This window comes from Dermacentor andersoni, chromosome 10, assembly GCF_023375885.2.
Source record: "Dermacentor andersoni chromosome 10, qqDerAnde1_hic_scaffold, whole genome shotgun sequence".
NCBI classification, from domain to species: domain Eukaryota; kingdom Metazoa; phylum Arthropoda; class Arachnida; order Ixodida; family Ixodidae; genus Dermacentor; species Dermacentor andersoni.
In genome coordinates this window covers 86648034-86664898 of record NC_092823.1, presented here as the reverse complement: position 1 = coordinate 86664898, position 16865 = coordinate 86648034, and the positions used below count along the sequence as shown (strand labels likewise).

General features: G+C 50.9%; 1 protein-coding gene across 1 annotated transcript in view; it reads left to right on the top strand.

The window, feature by feature from the left end:
* The first annotated feature begins 12789 nt into the window (after window positions 1–12789).
* LOC126544243 (TNF receptor-associated factor 6-like) overlaps window positions 12790–16865 on the top strand; it is a 30482-nt gene continuing 26406 nt past the window's right edge. Inside the window, exon 1 of the mRNA XM_050191472.3 lies at window positions 12790–13140. Coding sequence (XP_050047429.2) covers window positions 12856–13140 — 285 coding nt within the window. The 5' untranslated portion in view covers window positions 12790–12855. The remainder of the gene's footprint in view (window positions 13141–16865) is intronic.

The following is a 16865-nucleotide window of genomic DNA, read 5'->3' as shown; positions in this document are numbered from 1 at the left end:
TACAGAAGACACCTCCTTCCCCTCCACGTGCACACACACTTGCTCAATAACACAGCACGGCACACACGCACACATTCGACAGGTGCACAACACACAGGAGTGCCAATGAAGTCTGGTTTCAAGGAAGGAGAATCCAAATCGCCAGGGGGGTAGAGAGAAAGCTCTGCATGCCAGATATAATCATGGAGCTGTGGTGTCGTGCCATAGAGGCATGATGAGGGCTCAGGCTGTGCTGACCACTTGTTCAGACGAACTGAAGAAAGATTAGTGCTGTCCAGAGAGACGTCAAAAACCCTGCAGGATAGACTAGTGCAATGTTGCGTTGGTATTGCAGGGTGTGCTACTTGAGAGGTTTGAGGCAACCCTCGAAGGCTGGCATGAGCTTGTGTCAACCGAAAAGGCGGGAGTAAAGGGTGCGTATTGTCCGGCGCTGAACAAGCTTAAGTTTGTTAGCGTCGCGAGTTTGGTACGGGAACTATACTGATGAGCAGTACTCAAGTCGTGACAGAATGATAGAAGTGTACAGTGCTCGGAAAACCTTCGGTCATCAGGGAAGGGAGACACAGGACACAAACCCAAGAAAGGGCTGGTGCTTACATACAGTGCTGGTGACATATGCGGAAAAGTTCAGAGAACAGCTAAATGCTACACCCAGAATGGGAAGGGCCCGAACAGTCTTTATAGAAGTGCCTCCAAGGAAGAAGGTTGGACGTGCAGCAGTTTCGTTGTGGCTGATACGCATGGCAGCACTTTTTACGGTGCTACTACAAAGTTTGATATTGTAGGCCCAGTCGTTCACCTTTACGGAATGTATTTATTGTAAGCACATATGCTGTGCATCGGCATAGTGTTGTTGTGGAAGCGTTAACTTGTTAATCAAACACATTCTGCACAGATGCATTAGTAACTTGGTTTTGAGTAGATCTTTGTCCTGACTACAATTTATAGTATCGCAGCAAGAAACATTTTAGTAGAGGCTGAAGGGATTCCAGCAGTTTAAGCATACTGACTGCACAAAACACTGATGACACCTTTTCACCTTCCCCACAATGCACTCACACCATCTACACTTTCCATAAGCAAAAAGTGAGATAAAAAATCAATTACGGTTTCATTGACTCAGTACTTGCTGCTTCTGAAGCGGGCATCGAAGCAATCGTGGTATACGCTGCTACATGCATAGGTCTTGCATGATGCAGGTTCTGCTATGCACTGCACACAGGGCACACGTTGCAAACAGATAATTTATTTTTGCAGTGCTCAACTATAACGACACACTGACTCAAACATGACTGCGTTGTCACGTACGTTTCAGTGCGTCAGTGTTCTTGATTGCTACACGAGCGATTTATGCCCAACTAGCCCAAAAGACGGACGCACTAGAAAAAAGTGAGTGAATGAGTACAGTGAACTTGTACTGAACTGGATTCACATGCCGAATGGAAGAGCGCAGTGTCAGCTGAAACAGGCGGCACGGCTGATTATGTAAGTACTTCCAATAGTTCGGCTACTAGTGTATTTCGCTTTCGGAAGTTATCTTTACCACTGGAAACAGCGCAGAGCTTGCCCGTTAAACTTGAGTCAACCGACACCACACGAAACACGCCGCGGTTGAGCAACCCAACTTCCACACGGTTCATTCACCACATCACAGGTCACAGGAAGTCAAGAGTGCCATATTTTAAATCACTGCAGCACCAAACGGACCTGAAAATTCATTTCCTTCGACAGAGTTTCTCAGGTGAGTTCGTTCACTCGCCAGTTACGAACTCGATGGACGCGCTAGGCCTACACGTGACGTAAACAACATCGGCGATAGGCGAGTGTTGATTATCCAGACTTCGGAGCTCGTAAACGTGTTTCCATTCGTTTTGAGCACCACAAAATGCACATACAACAAGCACAGACGTTGCGGCAATCGTGATTCGGTTGGCTGTTTTAGCAGACGATCGTACCGAGCCCGGCGGAACCCAGGTTGGATTAGTCGGCGTCGTTCGAAGTCGCTTCGGATCCACGTCGCACTGCCACAACCCACGGTCGTCGGTCGGTCGTGTCGTTGTCGGCCTACTATTACAACACTGTCTTTCAGGAACACTGTCGCGCGCGTCGTGCGTCCAAAAAAGTCGGACGATCGTTGGTGCCGGGGCCTTCGCAATGCTTCGCACGGTCGGCCATTACAGGCTTAGCAGCCGGAGGCTCCGCAGCCTCCGATTGGTTGACGCCTGCGAAGCGTCGCAGCCTCCCATTGGTGCACGCCGGCGCAGCTTCGCCGCGCGCCGGCAAACTTCTAGCATCGGCAGTAGACATAATCGCTGCGCGACGTTCCGCTTCAGCGAGTTCCCGACCGACGCTTTGACGCATTTGACCCTTGGGCGCGCGCCGAAGCTTTCCGGCGCGTGCCAGTGGTTGGGGCATAAGGTGAAGCTGCAACGACGTGCTGCAGCTAAGAAGCGGCGGCGTGCGGAAGAAACGGATGAAGAGCGGGAGCAACGTTTAGCTAAACGGCGTGCATATTATGCAGCCAGGCGAATGCGTTCAACTTCTCTTGATCTGGGTGCATCTACAAGTATCATGCATGCTCTCAATGCTGACGCGACTTTGGCGAAACCTGATCGTTCGACAGCAAGCCTTATGGATGCGTTAAATGGAGACGAGACTGCATCTACACGTTCGATGAGCAGTATGGAACTCTACAACCTGAACAGAAGATTGCTTTCGCAATCCGCTAGGCTTAGCCAAGCTAAGCCTCTGCCAATTCTTTATCATGAATTACCAACTAGCCCAAGCAACCACCCTAGTTGTAGATTAGTGATGTCACATTCTTGCAGTCTGAGGCTCCGCCGCGCCAGCGAGTTTTCGTGGTCAGTGTGAGATGTATTCATGTTTGCTTGTGCGAGCGTGACACCATGTTTGTTAAATCAATATGTGCATGTTTACAAGTCTACACGGCCGATAGAGCTACTATCCTTACTTCGTATAACTAGCTGTCCAATAATTTGTTATCGCAGTCGATGCTTCGCCTTTCGACCGAAAGTACATTTTTTTATTGCGATATCAGTTATATGCACACACCAGGCACATTTCTGCCGTCGCAGTCACCACGATGTTCCGTAGAAAGTCCAAGCACGACGACATCGTCGGCGCGCGCCGTACGCTGTATGCACGAGTGAGAGCTTGCGTGGGTCAACCGACGATCGCCGCTCTATCTCGTGCGCGCAAGGTAGGAAAGCGGGGAGGAAGCACGTCGTCTTCCGTCGTGGGCGGGCACCGGGGGTAAGGGAGGGACGGAGTGTGGGCGTTCTACTGCGGCGGCTGCTGCGTGCGGCGCGGCCACACGGGCGCACTACCTTGAAGGTCTCCTTGCAATGCGGACAGAGTGCGTGTTTGCGCGAGCCTCATCTTCAAAGTGATCTGCTATTTGTACAAAGTGCATCGAGTCCTAGTAGCCTTGTATGTGCTGTGCTTTCGAAGCTTATCTCGCGTTAAAGCGAGACGCAGCACGAAGTTCAATTCGCTCGCGGCTGCTGCCCCGTTTCTTCACTCCAGCGTTTCAACAGCTAGTTTCCGCGGTCATCGAATGAGATGTGGTCATGTTTACCTGTGCGCGCATGACACTGTGCTTGTTAATATGTTAGTAAGTGAATGTGTACAATTTTATACAACCGATAAAATTACTATCCTTACTTTGTATAGCTGTCTGCTAATTTGCTATCGCAATCGATGTTTCGCCTTTGGGGGGGAACTGCGACTTTTTCCTTCTCCTTGTAAAGTATATGCTTCCTGCTTCAGTGATCTGGCTGACATCAATATCTATGCAAGTGATTGGTGCAGAAGACAGCCAAAATTAATTTAATGCCTTGTCTAGTCGTGTTAGCCAAACACCAAAACATACCTGCCTACAGCGGAGATTCGGGATATTTATTAAATCTAAACAGGCCTCCTAACCGATTTAAAGCAACAACAGTCTAGTGCAACAACAGACTATCACATTATGCAGTGACAGCGACATGCTAGGAAAAAACTTCAGCTCCATCAATGTTTTGCGTCGGAAAGCAGCCGGCTCACTGGGAGTTGGAGCGCCTTACCAGGCTAGTTGGCACTCCTGTTTATCTCTATCCGAGGTCGCAGTATAGGCCCAAATGCGGAGCATTGATTGCGATAGCAAATTATCAGACAGCTATACGAAGAAAAGTTAGTAGGTTTCTCAGCTGCATAATCTTCTGTAAATATCCGGTTACTAACAAAATTAGCAAGCACGTTAACTGCGCGCACAGGCCATCACATCTGCCATCAGCAATGATACAATCCGACATTCTGTACTCACGAAAGTTCATTTTGAATATCGTGGCGTGACGACGACTGTATTTCGATGAGTCCAATCCCAAACCTGGAATGATGACAACGACACGACAGCGTGAGACTGACGGCATGACAATGAATGTATGACAACTGTATAACGACAATGAGGGAACGACGACGCCATGGCGAGTTAGATGACAAAGTTGGAATGACAATGATGCACTGACCACGAACACATACTATTACGAACGGCCTGCAAGGGTACCGACCTACAAAACTTTCCCAGCCAGCTGCTGCTGCGGGGATGGCGATATTCCCAGAAGCGACCGTGGAACCCTTCCCCACCTGCTGCGGCGACGCACTTTGTAGGGGCGACGATGTGCCGCATCAACAACCCCTCGGCGCCGCTATCATTAAACGCAGTTGGCGGACCAAGCATTGTTAATGGATTCGCCGTCGCCAACATGGCTTGTTAGAAGCGGTGGAAATCCTGGGAGAAGGTGTCTTGCGGCCATCTCACGAGGCTTAGAAGTCATGGACAGACGCGGCGGCCATTGGCCGCGGAGTCAACACTGGGATGAAGAGGCGCCTGCTCGGGTCAAGCACCGTGTCTCCGAGAACCCTCTCACCTTGGTGTGGTCAGTGCAACCTGTGCAGAAGTGAGTGCGTAAACCCTCCCCCTCAAAGGCGGATCGGCTACGATGACTTTGGACGCTCCGAATTTGTCAGCGGTGAACTGCCGCTTTGCCTCACCTAGGGATCTACGGAGGACAGATTGTATTTGAGGAGCCATTGGGGGCTCCTCAGTGTGCATTCCTCTTTCAGTCATGTTAGACTGATGAAGTGTAACGTTCTCATGTAAATACTGTCAATAAACCCATATTCCTAATTTTCGATGAGAACAAGTCCCTCCTTTCAACAACGTCCTCAGCGTGGATAAGTTGGACGACGGCATGGGCCAGCTTCCATATATTCCATGCCCGACCCCAACCATTACAATACCTAGTGGTCCAAGCTATTAGATAAATTTGGGAACTGGGTCTTCGTAGAAGGTGTGGCGACGACGACATGACGATAGTCAGATGATGAAGCTAGAATCACGAAGAATGAGCGACTACGACGGCATTACGACCTTGAGCATATACCTAGGGGGCCAAGCTGGTAGCCAACTTGTGGTCACTCGGCCGGCCTAAGAGGCTAGGTAGTAAATAGACTCGAAACGCCTGAATTAGTCAAGTAATGTTACTCGCACAAAAATAAGCATTTTCACGTAGCACGTGCTTGTGAACAGTGTGCGAAAGTAATACTGTATATTTTTGACAAGCGTCCGATGGCTATTTATAAACATGACTGTGCGTGAGTTGACGCGTTTGCAGGCGCCTTAACTAGATAATGCCGCCACATCGAGCACCGGTGTGGCCGTCATCTTGTGGGAAGCGTATAGTTCATATAACCCACTCTAGAGGAAAAGCTCCCCTTAGCCCACACACCAAGATCGATACAAATCGGGCGAAAAGCGTCCACGAACCAATTGTCACTAACAACAGGAAGTGCGGTTATGGGAACAGCGATTGAAGTGAAAGAATGTGAGAATGAAACAAACATTCTTAATGAGAAAAAGGTTTCATTGCGATAGCAACGATGTGTACACTCCAGGCGCATTTTTTCAGTTGGCGTCGCCGTGAGGTTCCGTATAAAGTCCAAGGACAATAAAATCGTTGCAGCGCGCCGCATGCTCGACGTGCGAGTGAAATTGTGCGAGGGTGAGCCGGGGTTCGCGACGCAGATGAATTCGCTTGCCGCTTCCGTGATCCATCACACCAGCATTTTGACAGCGAATTTCAGTGCTCATCGAGAGAGAGAGAGAGAGAGAATAAACATTTTTATTGGGTGAATGCCGCTTTAGAGAATCGTCCTCATTCCAGAATAACTTTAGCTCGGGCCGCGTCCTGGGCCCTCGCAATCAGCCGTTGTTGATCCTCGAGGTGGGAGCTGGCCAAGGCTCTCTCCCAAAGCTAGTTGGTGTGGTAAGGGTTCGGAGGATTTAATGGTGCCGCTCTGCATAAGTGACATTGCGGAGATTATTGTGTAGGGGCTATGAGGTGATTTCTGGTTGGGTGGGGGAATGTATTAACCTGTAGAACTTGGAGTAATCGCTTCTGCTCTCTAGGTAGTGACTTGTGTGGAGGTGCATATGTTCTGCGGGTTAGCTTGTAGTGTTGTGTGATTTCTTCGTACGAGACTAGAGGATGCATGCGCTCGGGTTCAGATTCCTCGGCGTCGGCTCGGTGGGTCAAATCTCGAGCCACGTGGTTGGCGACCTCGTTGCCAGGAATGCCGTGATGAGCTGGCGCCCAGATGATCATGACTGATCTCGTTGGCGGCTTTTGGTTGATGATCTTGAGCGTAGTGGTGTGAATTCTGCCGCTAGCAAAGTTGCGGCACGCCTATTGGGAGTCGCTCGATCACTATGACTTCAACCTCTGTTTGGGAGAGAGCGAGGGCTATGGCTGCTTCCTCGGCTTGGAGGGGATTGTTTCGTGTGAGCGAAATGCTCCTCCGATGTTCTTTGTTGACGACTACGGTGGCTGTTGTGGCTGCACGTCTGGGGTAAGAACCCGCGTCCGTGTAGGCTGTAGAGGGTAAATTCCCAAATCGCTTGTGTATTGCCAGGGCCCGGGCCTTCCTTCGCTCTGCGTGGTGCACTGGGTGCATGTTGCGAGGTAGAGAACGTACGGTGATGTTGCTCCGGATGGCATGGGGTAAGCTCACAGTCTGAGGCGGTGGACGGTTGAGAGGGGCAGAGAACCCCAGGTGTAAGAGAATGGACCTCCCCGCTTCTGTAACCGCGAGTCTTGTTAGCTGACTGGATAAATGTGCCTCAATCAGCCTCTCGGCCGTGTTGTGCACACCTAGTTGTAGTAGGTGTTCTGTGGACGTATACTGGTCGGCAGGCCCATCACTTGCTTATATGCCTTTATGATCATTGTGTTGATTTTGTTGAGTTCTGTCGCGTTGAGGAGTGCGTATGGAATAGCGTAAGTTATTCGAGACACGACGAAGGCTTGGACAAGCCGAAGCGTGTCCGCCTTCTCCATGCCTCTTGTCTTGGTTGTTATTCGCCGGATCATGTGGGTAACTTGGGCTGTTGTATTCTTAAGCTTGTTAATTAATATTGTATTGGTGTGGTCCGACTGGAGAACCATTCCCAATATCTTTACGCTCTGAGACGGAACGATGGTGTGTCCCTCCAATTGCGTGTTGATAGTTGGCGAGTCGGATGCCTGCTTCTTTCGCGGTGGGACCAGGAGTAGCTCCGACTTTTGGGGGGGTGCAGCTGAGGCCGCATGACTTAGCACAGTCGCCCACCACGTCTGCCGCTTCCTGCAAGTGGCTTTCCATTTCCCCGATGGACCCTGTGGAGGACCAGATGGTAATGTTGTCGGCATATAGGCCGTGCCGGATCCCCGCCGGGGATGCTATCGAGGAGCGGTGGTAGGCCTATTAGGGTGATATCGAAAAGGAGAGGGGATAACACTGCGCCCTGTGGCGTGCCGCGCCCGCCCAGTAGGAAGGGGTTGTCGCTTGGTCCCCGACCTTTAGGATGGCTTTTCTATCTGAGAGGAAATCTCTGATATAGGAATACGTCCTGGCCCCACAGTCCAGCGTGTTTCGCCTCTGTAAGATTGCTAAATGCTTGACGTTATCAAACGCCCCTTTAAGATATAAGGCGAGGATAGCCGTGGGGGAGTTGCGTGTCACTGTTTCAATCACCTCCTCTTTCAGCTGAAGTAGGATGTCTTGAGAGGTGTGGACGGAATCCTATCATCATTGTTGGAAGTTTCCCCGAGTCCTCCAGGAATGGTTGTAGCCCGTTGCGAACGATGTGCTCTAGGAGCTTTCCTACACACGAAATGAGGGAGGTCGGTCGTAGGTTCTCAATGGCTGGTGGCTTGCCTGGCTTCGGTATCAGACGAATCTCGGCCATTTTCCAGTCCTCGGGAAGGTTTCCTTCCCTCCATACTTCATTAAGATGAGCGGTAAGCTCTAGTAGCGAGGGACTGTCAAGATTTACAAGTGCCTTATTGGTAATTTGGTCCATTCCCGGAGCTGTGTGGCGTCTCAAGCCCATTATCGCCGCTGTTACTTTATGTAGATGGATGTCGTCATCTAGGAGCTCGTTAGAGGTACCGGTGTAGGGTGGCAGAGGCTCCGATGGCTTTGTGGGGAAGTACTGGGCTTTGAGAGTCAAAAGGAGGTCCGCCTCATTTCCTGGAAATTGGTGAAGTACTCGGGCCATATTGTGGTGGGATACCGTTTCGCTGCTGGCCGGGTTGAATAAATACCTCAATAACTTCCACGTCTAGGAAGTACTCAGTCTTCCTCTCAAACTGTCGCAGAGGGATAGCCAGTTTTCTCGGCATAGCGTGGTAGCGTATTCCGCAGCCTCTTGTGTGAGTTCTGCGATTCACCTCTTGAGCTTGCGATTTAATCTTTGCCTTTTCCAAAGCATCAGCAGGCTACGGCGGGCTACCCACATGTGGAGCCAGGGAGCGTCTATGCTCGGAGTGGTGGTGGATGTTCAAAGCATTTTGGTGTGCACCTTCACATCCTGGTGAAGCTGAGTGATCCAGTCCTTAATTGACTGAAGATGTTGGCTCTGTTTGTTCGTAGCTCTTTCTTCTCTTGTCTCCCGCAGCTTGGTCCAATCCGTGAGGCGAGCAGTGCCTACCCTGGTTTTGTATTCGAGCCAAGGAGAATGGTGGCTAGCAGCGCGTGGTAGCTGCATAGGTACTCCTCCAGATTGGTCCAGCAAGCTTGGGGGATACTTCTGGTGAGGGTTAAGTCGGGGTTCGTGTCTCTTTGAACACTTGTGCCGAGCCTCGCGCCATTCCTTGGATCGTTCACGAGTGTGAGATCCATGTTCTCAATAACTTTGTGAAGCAGGTTTCCCCTGGGGTTTCTGTACGTATGACACCAGGGGTGGGGGGGGGGGGGGGGGGAGGGCGTTGGCTGCATTAAAGTCGTCCGTTATTAGAAGCGGATGGTTGCCTGCTGCGTGCGTGGCTTCCTCCAAAACCTGTTTGAGGACCGATGGCGCGCTTTTCGGCCGACAGTAGACGTTTAGAACAAACGTGGGACCCTCCTTCTTTGTTGCCTGTGGAATAATTTCGAGCAGAATGGCAAGAGGTTCGGATTGTTGGAGATGGTGTTGAACGGCCACTAGTTTCTTACTGACCAAGGTGCGAAGGCTGTCACCTGTACCGGTGCTATACGTGACGTATCCGGGTAGGCGGACGTGTGTGTTCGTTTCTTGCAGTGCGATGATTTCAGGTTATCTTGTTGATGTAGCGATATACTGTATCAGTGATCCATACTTGTTCCTGAAGCCCCGGAAATTCCACTGTCACACCGTGGTTTCGCCTGGGGAGCCCCCGCGCTTACTGCATATATGTTGAGGAAGACCCATCTTGGCTAATCTGGTAGGGTCTGATGAGCTGTTTTCTTGGGGCGCCGGCTTTGACGAGCTTCCAGTGCTAGTATGCGTTCCTCTAGTCTGATGTTGCGTTCCGCCAACTGAGTGTTAGAGTATTGTTGTTGAGTTGCGAATTGTTGTTGTTGTGCCGCTGACTGTTGTATAGCTCTGAGTTTTTGCTGCATAGTAGCTTGAAGGGATGTCTGAAGGCTCTAAATGGCCTTTGCTACTACCTCCTCTACCTGCTGGAGAGTGGCATATTGGACGGGTATGACTCCCTGCGGTGCAGTGGGCTGCGCGGTTGCTCGTTGCGGTGTCGGATTTGAATGACTGTGTGCGCTGGCTGTTCTTCCCGTTTCCGCTTCTCCGGGGGTGGGGTTGAAGTGTTTTGTGTAGGGGTAATGCTATTTCTTCCAAGCAATTCATCTTTAAGTGCTACGAATTGTGCGTGCACGGTAGTGATTTCTGCTTTGAGTGTTGCATTCTCTTCGGTGAGACACCTAATGTGGGCGTGTGCCTATGCCAGCTCTGTGTCAACAGGGGGGGGGGGGGGGGCGAGCTTTGGGAGAAACAACCTGCGCCCAGCTCACCTGCTGGGCGACCTGCGCTGCTCCCTTGCTTCCCCTGCTGCCGCTTGTGGAACGACCATGGCTCGAGGTCCTGCCATTGCATGGCGTCCGTCGTCGCGATGAGGTCCTGCGCTTGGAACCGGAACCGGAACGAGGCCTGGAACTGCTCCTTTCCAGGACAGCTCCGCGTCCTTTCAGGGACCGCGACTTGCGGGATGCTGAGCGCTCTCCACGTGGCCTCAGAGACGAGGAGCATACTCTCAGGGCCTGCTGCGGTTTCCGGCCGTTGACGGGCGGCAGGAAGCTGTTGGGGCAGGTTTTGGTTGCCGTCGGATGATTCCCGCCGCACAGAGAGCACCGAGGGTGGCAATCGTGCTGCTCCGTTGCTAGGGAAGTGCCGCACTCCCTGCGCTTGGGTGTGGCGGCGGGCCGCGGGCAGACGTCCTCTCTATGGCCTTTCTCGTTGCAGGTTCGGCAATGTGGCACGGTTCTCTTGTAGAGGTAGCACTGCAGAAGCCCAGAAAATTCGATGTAATATGGTACTGTTACCATAATGTGAATGTGATCACCATGGTTGTTGCGTTTCCCAGTGTTCTACATGTCAGCGCCTCGTATCCGGAAGATTCAATGCGTTTAAGTAACATTTTGGGCGTGGTGTCGTGATCGATGTTGTATATCCCCCCTTTGCAAGACTTATCGGGCGAAATTCCGTATGACGTAATATCATAAGTTGTTGCACCAATTGTAATTTTCTGTTCTTGCTTAGTGCTGAGGTCGTAGCTTCTGAGGCAGTGCTTAGAACAAGGACGTTTTGGTCTTCGTCGATGCGTATTTTGAATCCGGTAGAGCAGATTTATAGCAATGCCTGATTTGTGATGACGTCTACTAACTTCTCTGGGCTCACCTTGTCGAGCTGCAGGCCGTTCCGTAGACGAACCGCCAACTTGTAATCATCGGCAGGAAGTGGCGGGGGGGGGGGGGGGGGGTTGTCGGTGATTGCGCATCGCCGGTCGGCTTTGGCGGAGAACGGGCTTCGGTGGCGTTTGGGATAGTTGGGGCGTGGTCGAGCGTGTCTGCAGCCGACGACGACGGGTACGACTGGTAACATTGATCCAAGGTTCATTGTCTTCTTCGTTCTCCTCAGCGGCCGGAAGAAGTCCTTGTGATTCGTGCGATTCGCGAATTTCCATGTCCTCCTCCTTTAGGGCCTCGGTGGACGATTGGTGGGATTTGTCGGTGTTGGTATTGATCACCGCGTTCGCCATCTGCAGCGGTGCGGCGGCCAAAGCCTTTGCTAGGCCTCGCCATCAGCGTAGTGGGTTTAGCGATTGGGCCCCGCCTCGAAACTTGACGTGACCGTAAAACGCAAAATATAGCACTTACACCCTAAAGTTTGGGGTTGACTTGCTCTGGCTGACTTCAGACACACGATGATTACGTAGAGTCTGGATGCCGAGGTGATTTCGCTGAAAATGTAGCTTCTGTGCGGAGCAGATGTGGAGCCTATCCTACCCGTCGCCACAATTCGTCGTCTTCCCCAGTGCTCATCGAGCGACATGTGCTCAGGTTTATCCGTGCGCGCGTGACAACGTGCTTGTTCATTTGGTTAAATTACGTCGGCGGGCTAGTTGGTCTACATACATGACAGAATATGTAAGTGCGACTGCAGAAGAACGTAGAAAGAAGTAGAAACAAAGACAGCCTTTTCTGTGTGTGTCTGTTTCGTTGTACATCCTCGTTCTGTCACGCTTACACATTCCATCATTGATAATTAAGTTATTAGACCAATGTTTACAAGTTTATACGGCCGATAAAAGTATCATACTTACTTCGTGCAGCTATCTAGTAATTTTTTATCGCAATCGGTGCTTCGTCTTTCGGGCGAAACTGCGACGATTTATTTTATACATTCACTTTATACACTCACCATGCTGTAACGCGTCCTCATGACTGGCCACGCCAACGCGTGCCCAATGGAGCACGCAATAGGCCGCACGTTTAGTTATTCAGATAGCTGCGATGTGACGTGCGCAATGACGCACGCACAAGGTACACCTTTAACCAACCAGAACCGCGGAGCCGCCGTGACGTTGGGACCCCGCGGAGGCCCGCGTTCGATTCGCACCCGGGCCAAACTTTACCAAATATTGTTTGCAAATACATACTTTACCTTATTTACAGGAACCTTTCTGAGAAATTGAAACAGTGAGGAATACAGATGAGACAAAAAATGCACATGCTTTCGCTGTGGTTATTTGTTTCTTGTCGCCTATTGCCACGAGCGGGCGATAACGGAGGTAAGTCTTCTCGTGGAATATGACCTAGGGCAAAAGGAATAAGAAATACAAAAAAAATGTCCTTACATAGTACACACCTGCAGACGCGGCAGCAGTCGCTATCACTGAGATATTGACGGCGGGTCGTGGATAAACGAGATAAGGAACACAGCGCTTGAGCGAAACAACGCCCGTTCGAGCCGCTCCATCAGAGAGGACCGGTGTTTTGAACAATATGGCAACTAGGACCCTGCAGTACACGCTGGTCGGTTACGGCGAAAATTTGGACTGGAAGCCTTTGCATTTCGTTAAGCCCATTCCTCGAAACAGGCAGTGCAGTGTTTGCGGACTCGTGCGCAAGATTACCGGTCTCCTGCCGTGCGGCCACGTAGCCTGCCATTCTTGTTACGAACAGTGCGGAGCGGACGACGGGCACGCCTGTCCGATTGACGGGGAACACTTCCCTGAAGAAGACGTTGAGTGGAGAGACTTCCCTGCCGACAAGCTGCTACAAAGGGAGGTAAGCCAGCGCGCCCGTAAAGAAGCAAACAGGTTTCGTTCCATTACGTGTAAACTAAGTAACTGAGAGTTTTAGCTTATGGGGCGAGAAGTCGCACCCAAGCATTCAGGGACGCAAACTCCAGTGCGGGGCATTAGGGCGCCTTCGTGCTCGCGTTGGGTTCTTTTGTGCGCCCGGAGGTTTGCGTCCCCCAACGCTTGGGCATGAGGCTTGCGTCACCTAACCTAAAAATGACTAATAACGACTTGTCATCCCTTTGTGCCTGCAGCCGTAGCTTAGTGGCTGCGGCGTTGCGATGCAGAGCTCGAGGGTCGTGGGTTTGACTCTAGCCGTGCCAGCCGCATTTCTATGGGGGCGAAAAGTAGACGCGCTCGGGTGCTTAGATTTAGGAGAGCGTTAATGAAACCTAGGTGGTAAAAAAATTCACGAGTCTCCGACTACGACGTGCCTTAAAGGGACCCTGAAACGATTTTGACGATTTTCTACAAACATACTGAGTCGTTAGAGTAGGTCTTTCTGATCATTAATTGACACATCTAAGTGCTTCGCGTAAAGCGTGTAATTTATTATAAGGTTTTAAAAATGCACATCGCTGCCGATCGCAGCACGCTGCTCGGCGGAATTTTAAGCCGCCCCTACCCATATGACGGAAATCACCCATATGACGCCAGTGGGGCGAGCTATCCGATTGGCTGACCAGGGTGCGTGATCGATAATTTTTCCAACTTTATGGTAAACAAATAATCTTCGTAATAGTATGAAAGTTAGTTCATTTGTTTTTATAAAAAGAAAGTAACATACACGGAAGGCACAAGAACAATTTTTCAGTACACTTAAGCACTTCCGACACACAGCAAGCGTCGTCTGCTTGTGTTACAACGTACTCCATTTTGACGAGAGCTCCGCGGTCAGAGTCGGTCTCAGTCTTTTCGCGAGCACTACGATTCAACATTGTTGCCTTGTGGACTACAAACCTAGCGACTGGCAATATGTCAAGCTGCGACATCGTGTCCCTCTACAAGGCAGCATACGAGTGAACTGGCTGCTGCGCATCGGACTGCCGCTATCCGATCGACGCCAGGATTTGCGCGTTTGTGGCCGTCACTTTACACCGGAAGATTACTAACGCAATAGCGTTTGGCGACTCCGGTATTAGGGCAAGCGCAAGGGGACAGGGTCTGGCCGCCTGACTGTGCCGGGATGAGCCATGAGATGAGCAGAAGGGCAAATGTGAATGGTCTGCACGGTGCAGCCACCTGGTGGCACAGAGCTCAACCATACACAGTAGCAACAACAAAGTGTATTCTTCTTTGCTGCGGGTGTGTATTTTTCGCAGGAGTGTAATCATCAAGACGTTGTTTTTATAAATGTTTAGAATGTTTTACACTTGGTTAGAGCAATATTAGCGCTTTGTTTGACTGGTTAAGCGCTGCGCCAACAAGTGTCTGGACCGTGCTGACCGATCAGGGTGCTCATGTACGTCTACGCTAAAGTTCCTTCATCCGCTTGAGTTTATGCCTCCAGTCATTTGCCGAAATGACCAGCTTACCTGTGGTTACCGGAATACCGGACACGTTCGGCGCTACGACAGAAGGCTCGCAACGCACGCTACTTCGATAGCTCTTGGTCGACGGCCAAGCGGCTAGCAAAGAGGTCTCGCGCGGGAGGGGGCGTGCTCCAAAACAACCGGAAGTGGACAATGTGACGTCGCATCGTGACGCAGTACCAGTGAAGGCGGAGCTTAGCGCCGCTCGCTCGGCGAGCGAGTTGAGGAGGAAAAGCATGGCTAGGGAGGAGGGTAACTTCTAATCGCTTGTAGCTCCATTAATACGTAACGCTTCACTTAAATTGTGGTGCGAATGTTCTAGTTAAGCTGTACCCTACGCGCCTACAAAATTTGTCCGAACCGTTTCAGGGGCCCTTTAAATTAAATCATCGTTTTGGCCCGTCAAAGCGCAGAATTTTGAGTGCTGGCTTTTCGAGGGCTGGCTCCTGGTTGCCTTGCAAGATTGGCAGGTATCGGACGTAGTGCAAACTAGCTACAATTATAGAGAGGACCGACGTGATTACACACGTAAGCGCGGACGTCACCTGCTGCACCAACACGTCGTCGTGTTTATACCATCGTCGCCGCGCCGCCCTGTCATTATATTACTTTTATACCACTGTGATCACTCCTTTGTTTACATGTCACCATTCCACTGTTTTCACTGCGTCGTCATCATTGCGTCGTCATATTGTCATTACGCCGCCATTTTGAAGCCGTCGTCATGACGTTACATCGTCTTGTTTTACAGTCCTAATTTCAGTGTCATCCCATTGTTGCCATGCCTTCGTTGTCACGCCGTCGTCATTATTCAATCGCCGTTGTTTTAGCTTTATCCAACTGTCGTCATACCATCGTAGCGATAGTCGTTGTTACGCAGTTGGGCCGTTCCATCGTCACGCTATCGTCGTCATACCAGTGTAATCTTTTCGACATCGTCATCCTTTTGTCGCGATGGCGTTGTCTTCCTGCCGTCAGCAATAGACAATCGTTGTCATGCCGTAGCAGTCGTTTCGTCGTTGTCATTCTGTAGCAGTGATTCGAATATCATCCTGCATTCGTCACGCATTCGTGGTCGTTGAATCATCTACACTGACATAATAATTCATGTTTCGTCGTGTCATTGTCGTCGTACCGTTTTTTTATTGTCATGCCAACTTCATTCATGCATCGTCTTCCCATAGTCGTGGTCATTCCATGTTATTCATTGTATGGTGGCCATACAGTCGTCGTCGTTTCATCGTCGTCATGCGTGGGATGCGTAGGATTGAGCGATCCATATTTATGTTGAGCGGGGCCTTTCTTGGTGAACTTGTCTCTAACTTGGTTGTATGCTTAATACTGACAAATGGTCACTAAACAAGAACAGCGTTCTTTGATACACCACTGAGAGATTTCCTTAACTTGCTACAGCGCGTAGTACCTGCTTATATCTGAAAAACTCAGTGCCCTTCCACCCTGTGATGAAGGATGACCAGCGAAGCTGTGTATGTGGGCCCATTAATGGCGAACTGCACCTCCACCGCGGGTCGGCCCGGCTTTGCACTATCTTCGGGATCGCTCCACGTATGGGGAGTGCATAACGCCTGCTTCACCTCCGCCTCGGGTCGGCCCAGCATTGCATCATCTTTGGAATCGGCCCGCGTATGGGGAGCGCTTAAATCCTTCTTCACCTCCGGTGTGGGTTGGCGCGGAATTGGACTTACTTAGGGATCGGCTGACGTATGGGGAGTGCTTAATGCCAGCTTCACCTGGGCCGCGGGTCGGCCCGGCATTGCTCTATCTTCGTTATCGGCTCACGTAATGGGAGTGCTTAAATCCTTCACCTCCGGTGCGGGTTGGTGCGGCATTGCCCTTACTTCGGGATCGGTTCATGTATGGGGAGTGCTTAAATCCTTATTCACCTCCGGGGCGGATTGGCGCGGCATTGCACTAACTTCTGGATCGGCTCACGTATGGGGAGTGCTTAAATCCTTCTTCATCTCCGGTGCGGGTTTGCGCGGCATTGCAGTAACTTCGGGATCGGCTTACGTATGGGGAGGGCCTAACGCCTGCTTCACCTCCACTTCGGGTCGGCCCGGCATTGCACCATCTTTGGGATCAGCCGGCATATGAAATAAAAACCTAGCCATAAAAAGCTTCGCTGTAATAATGAACACAACTGGGCGCGAAGGAACTG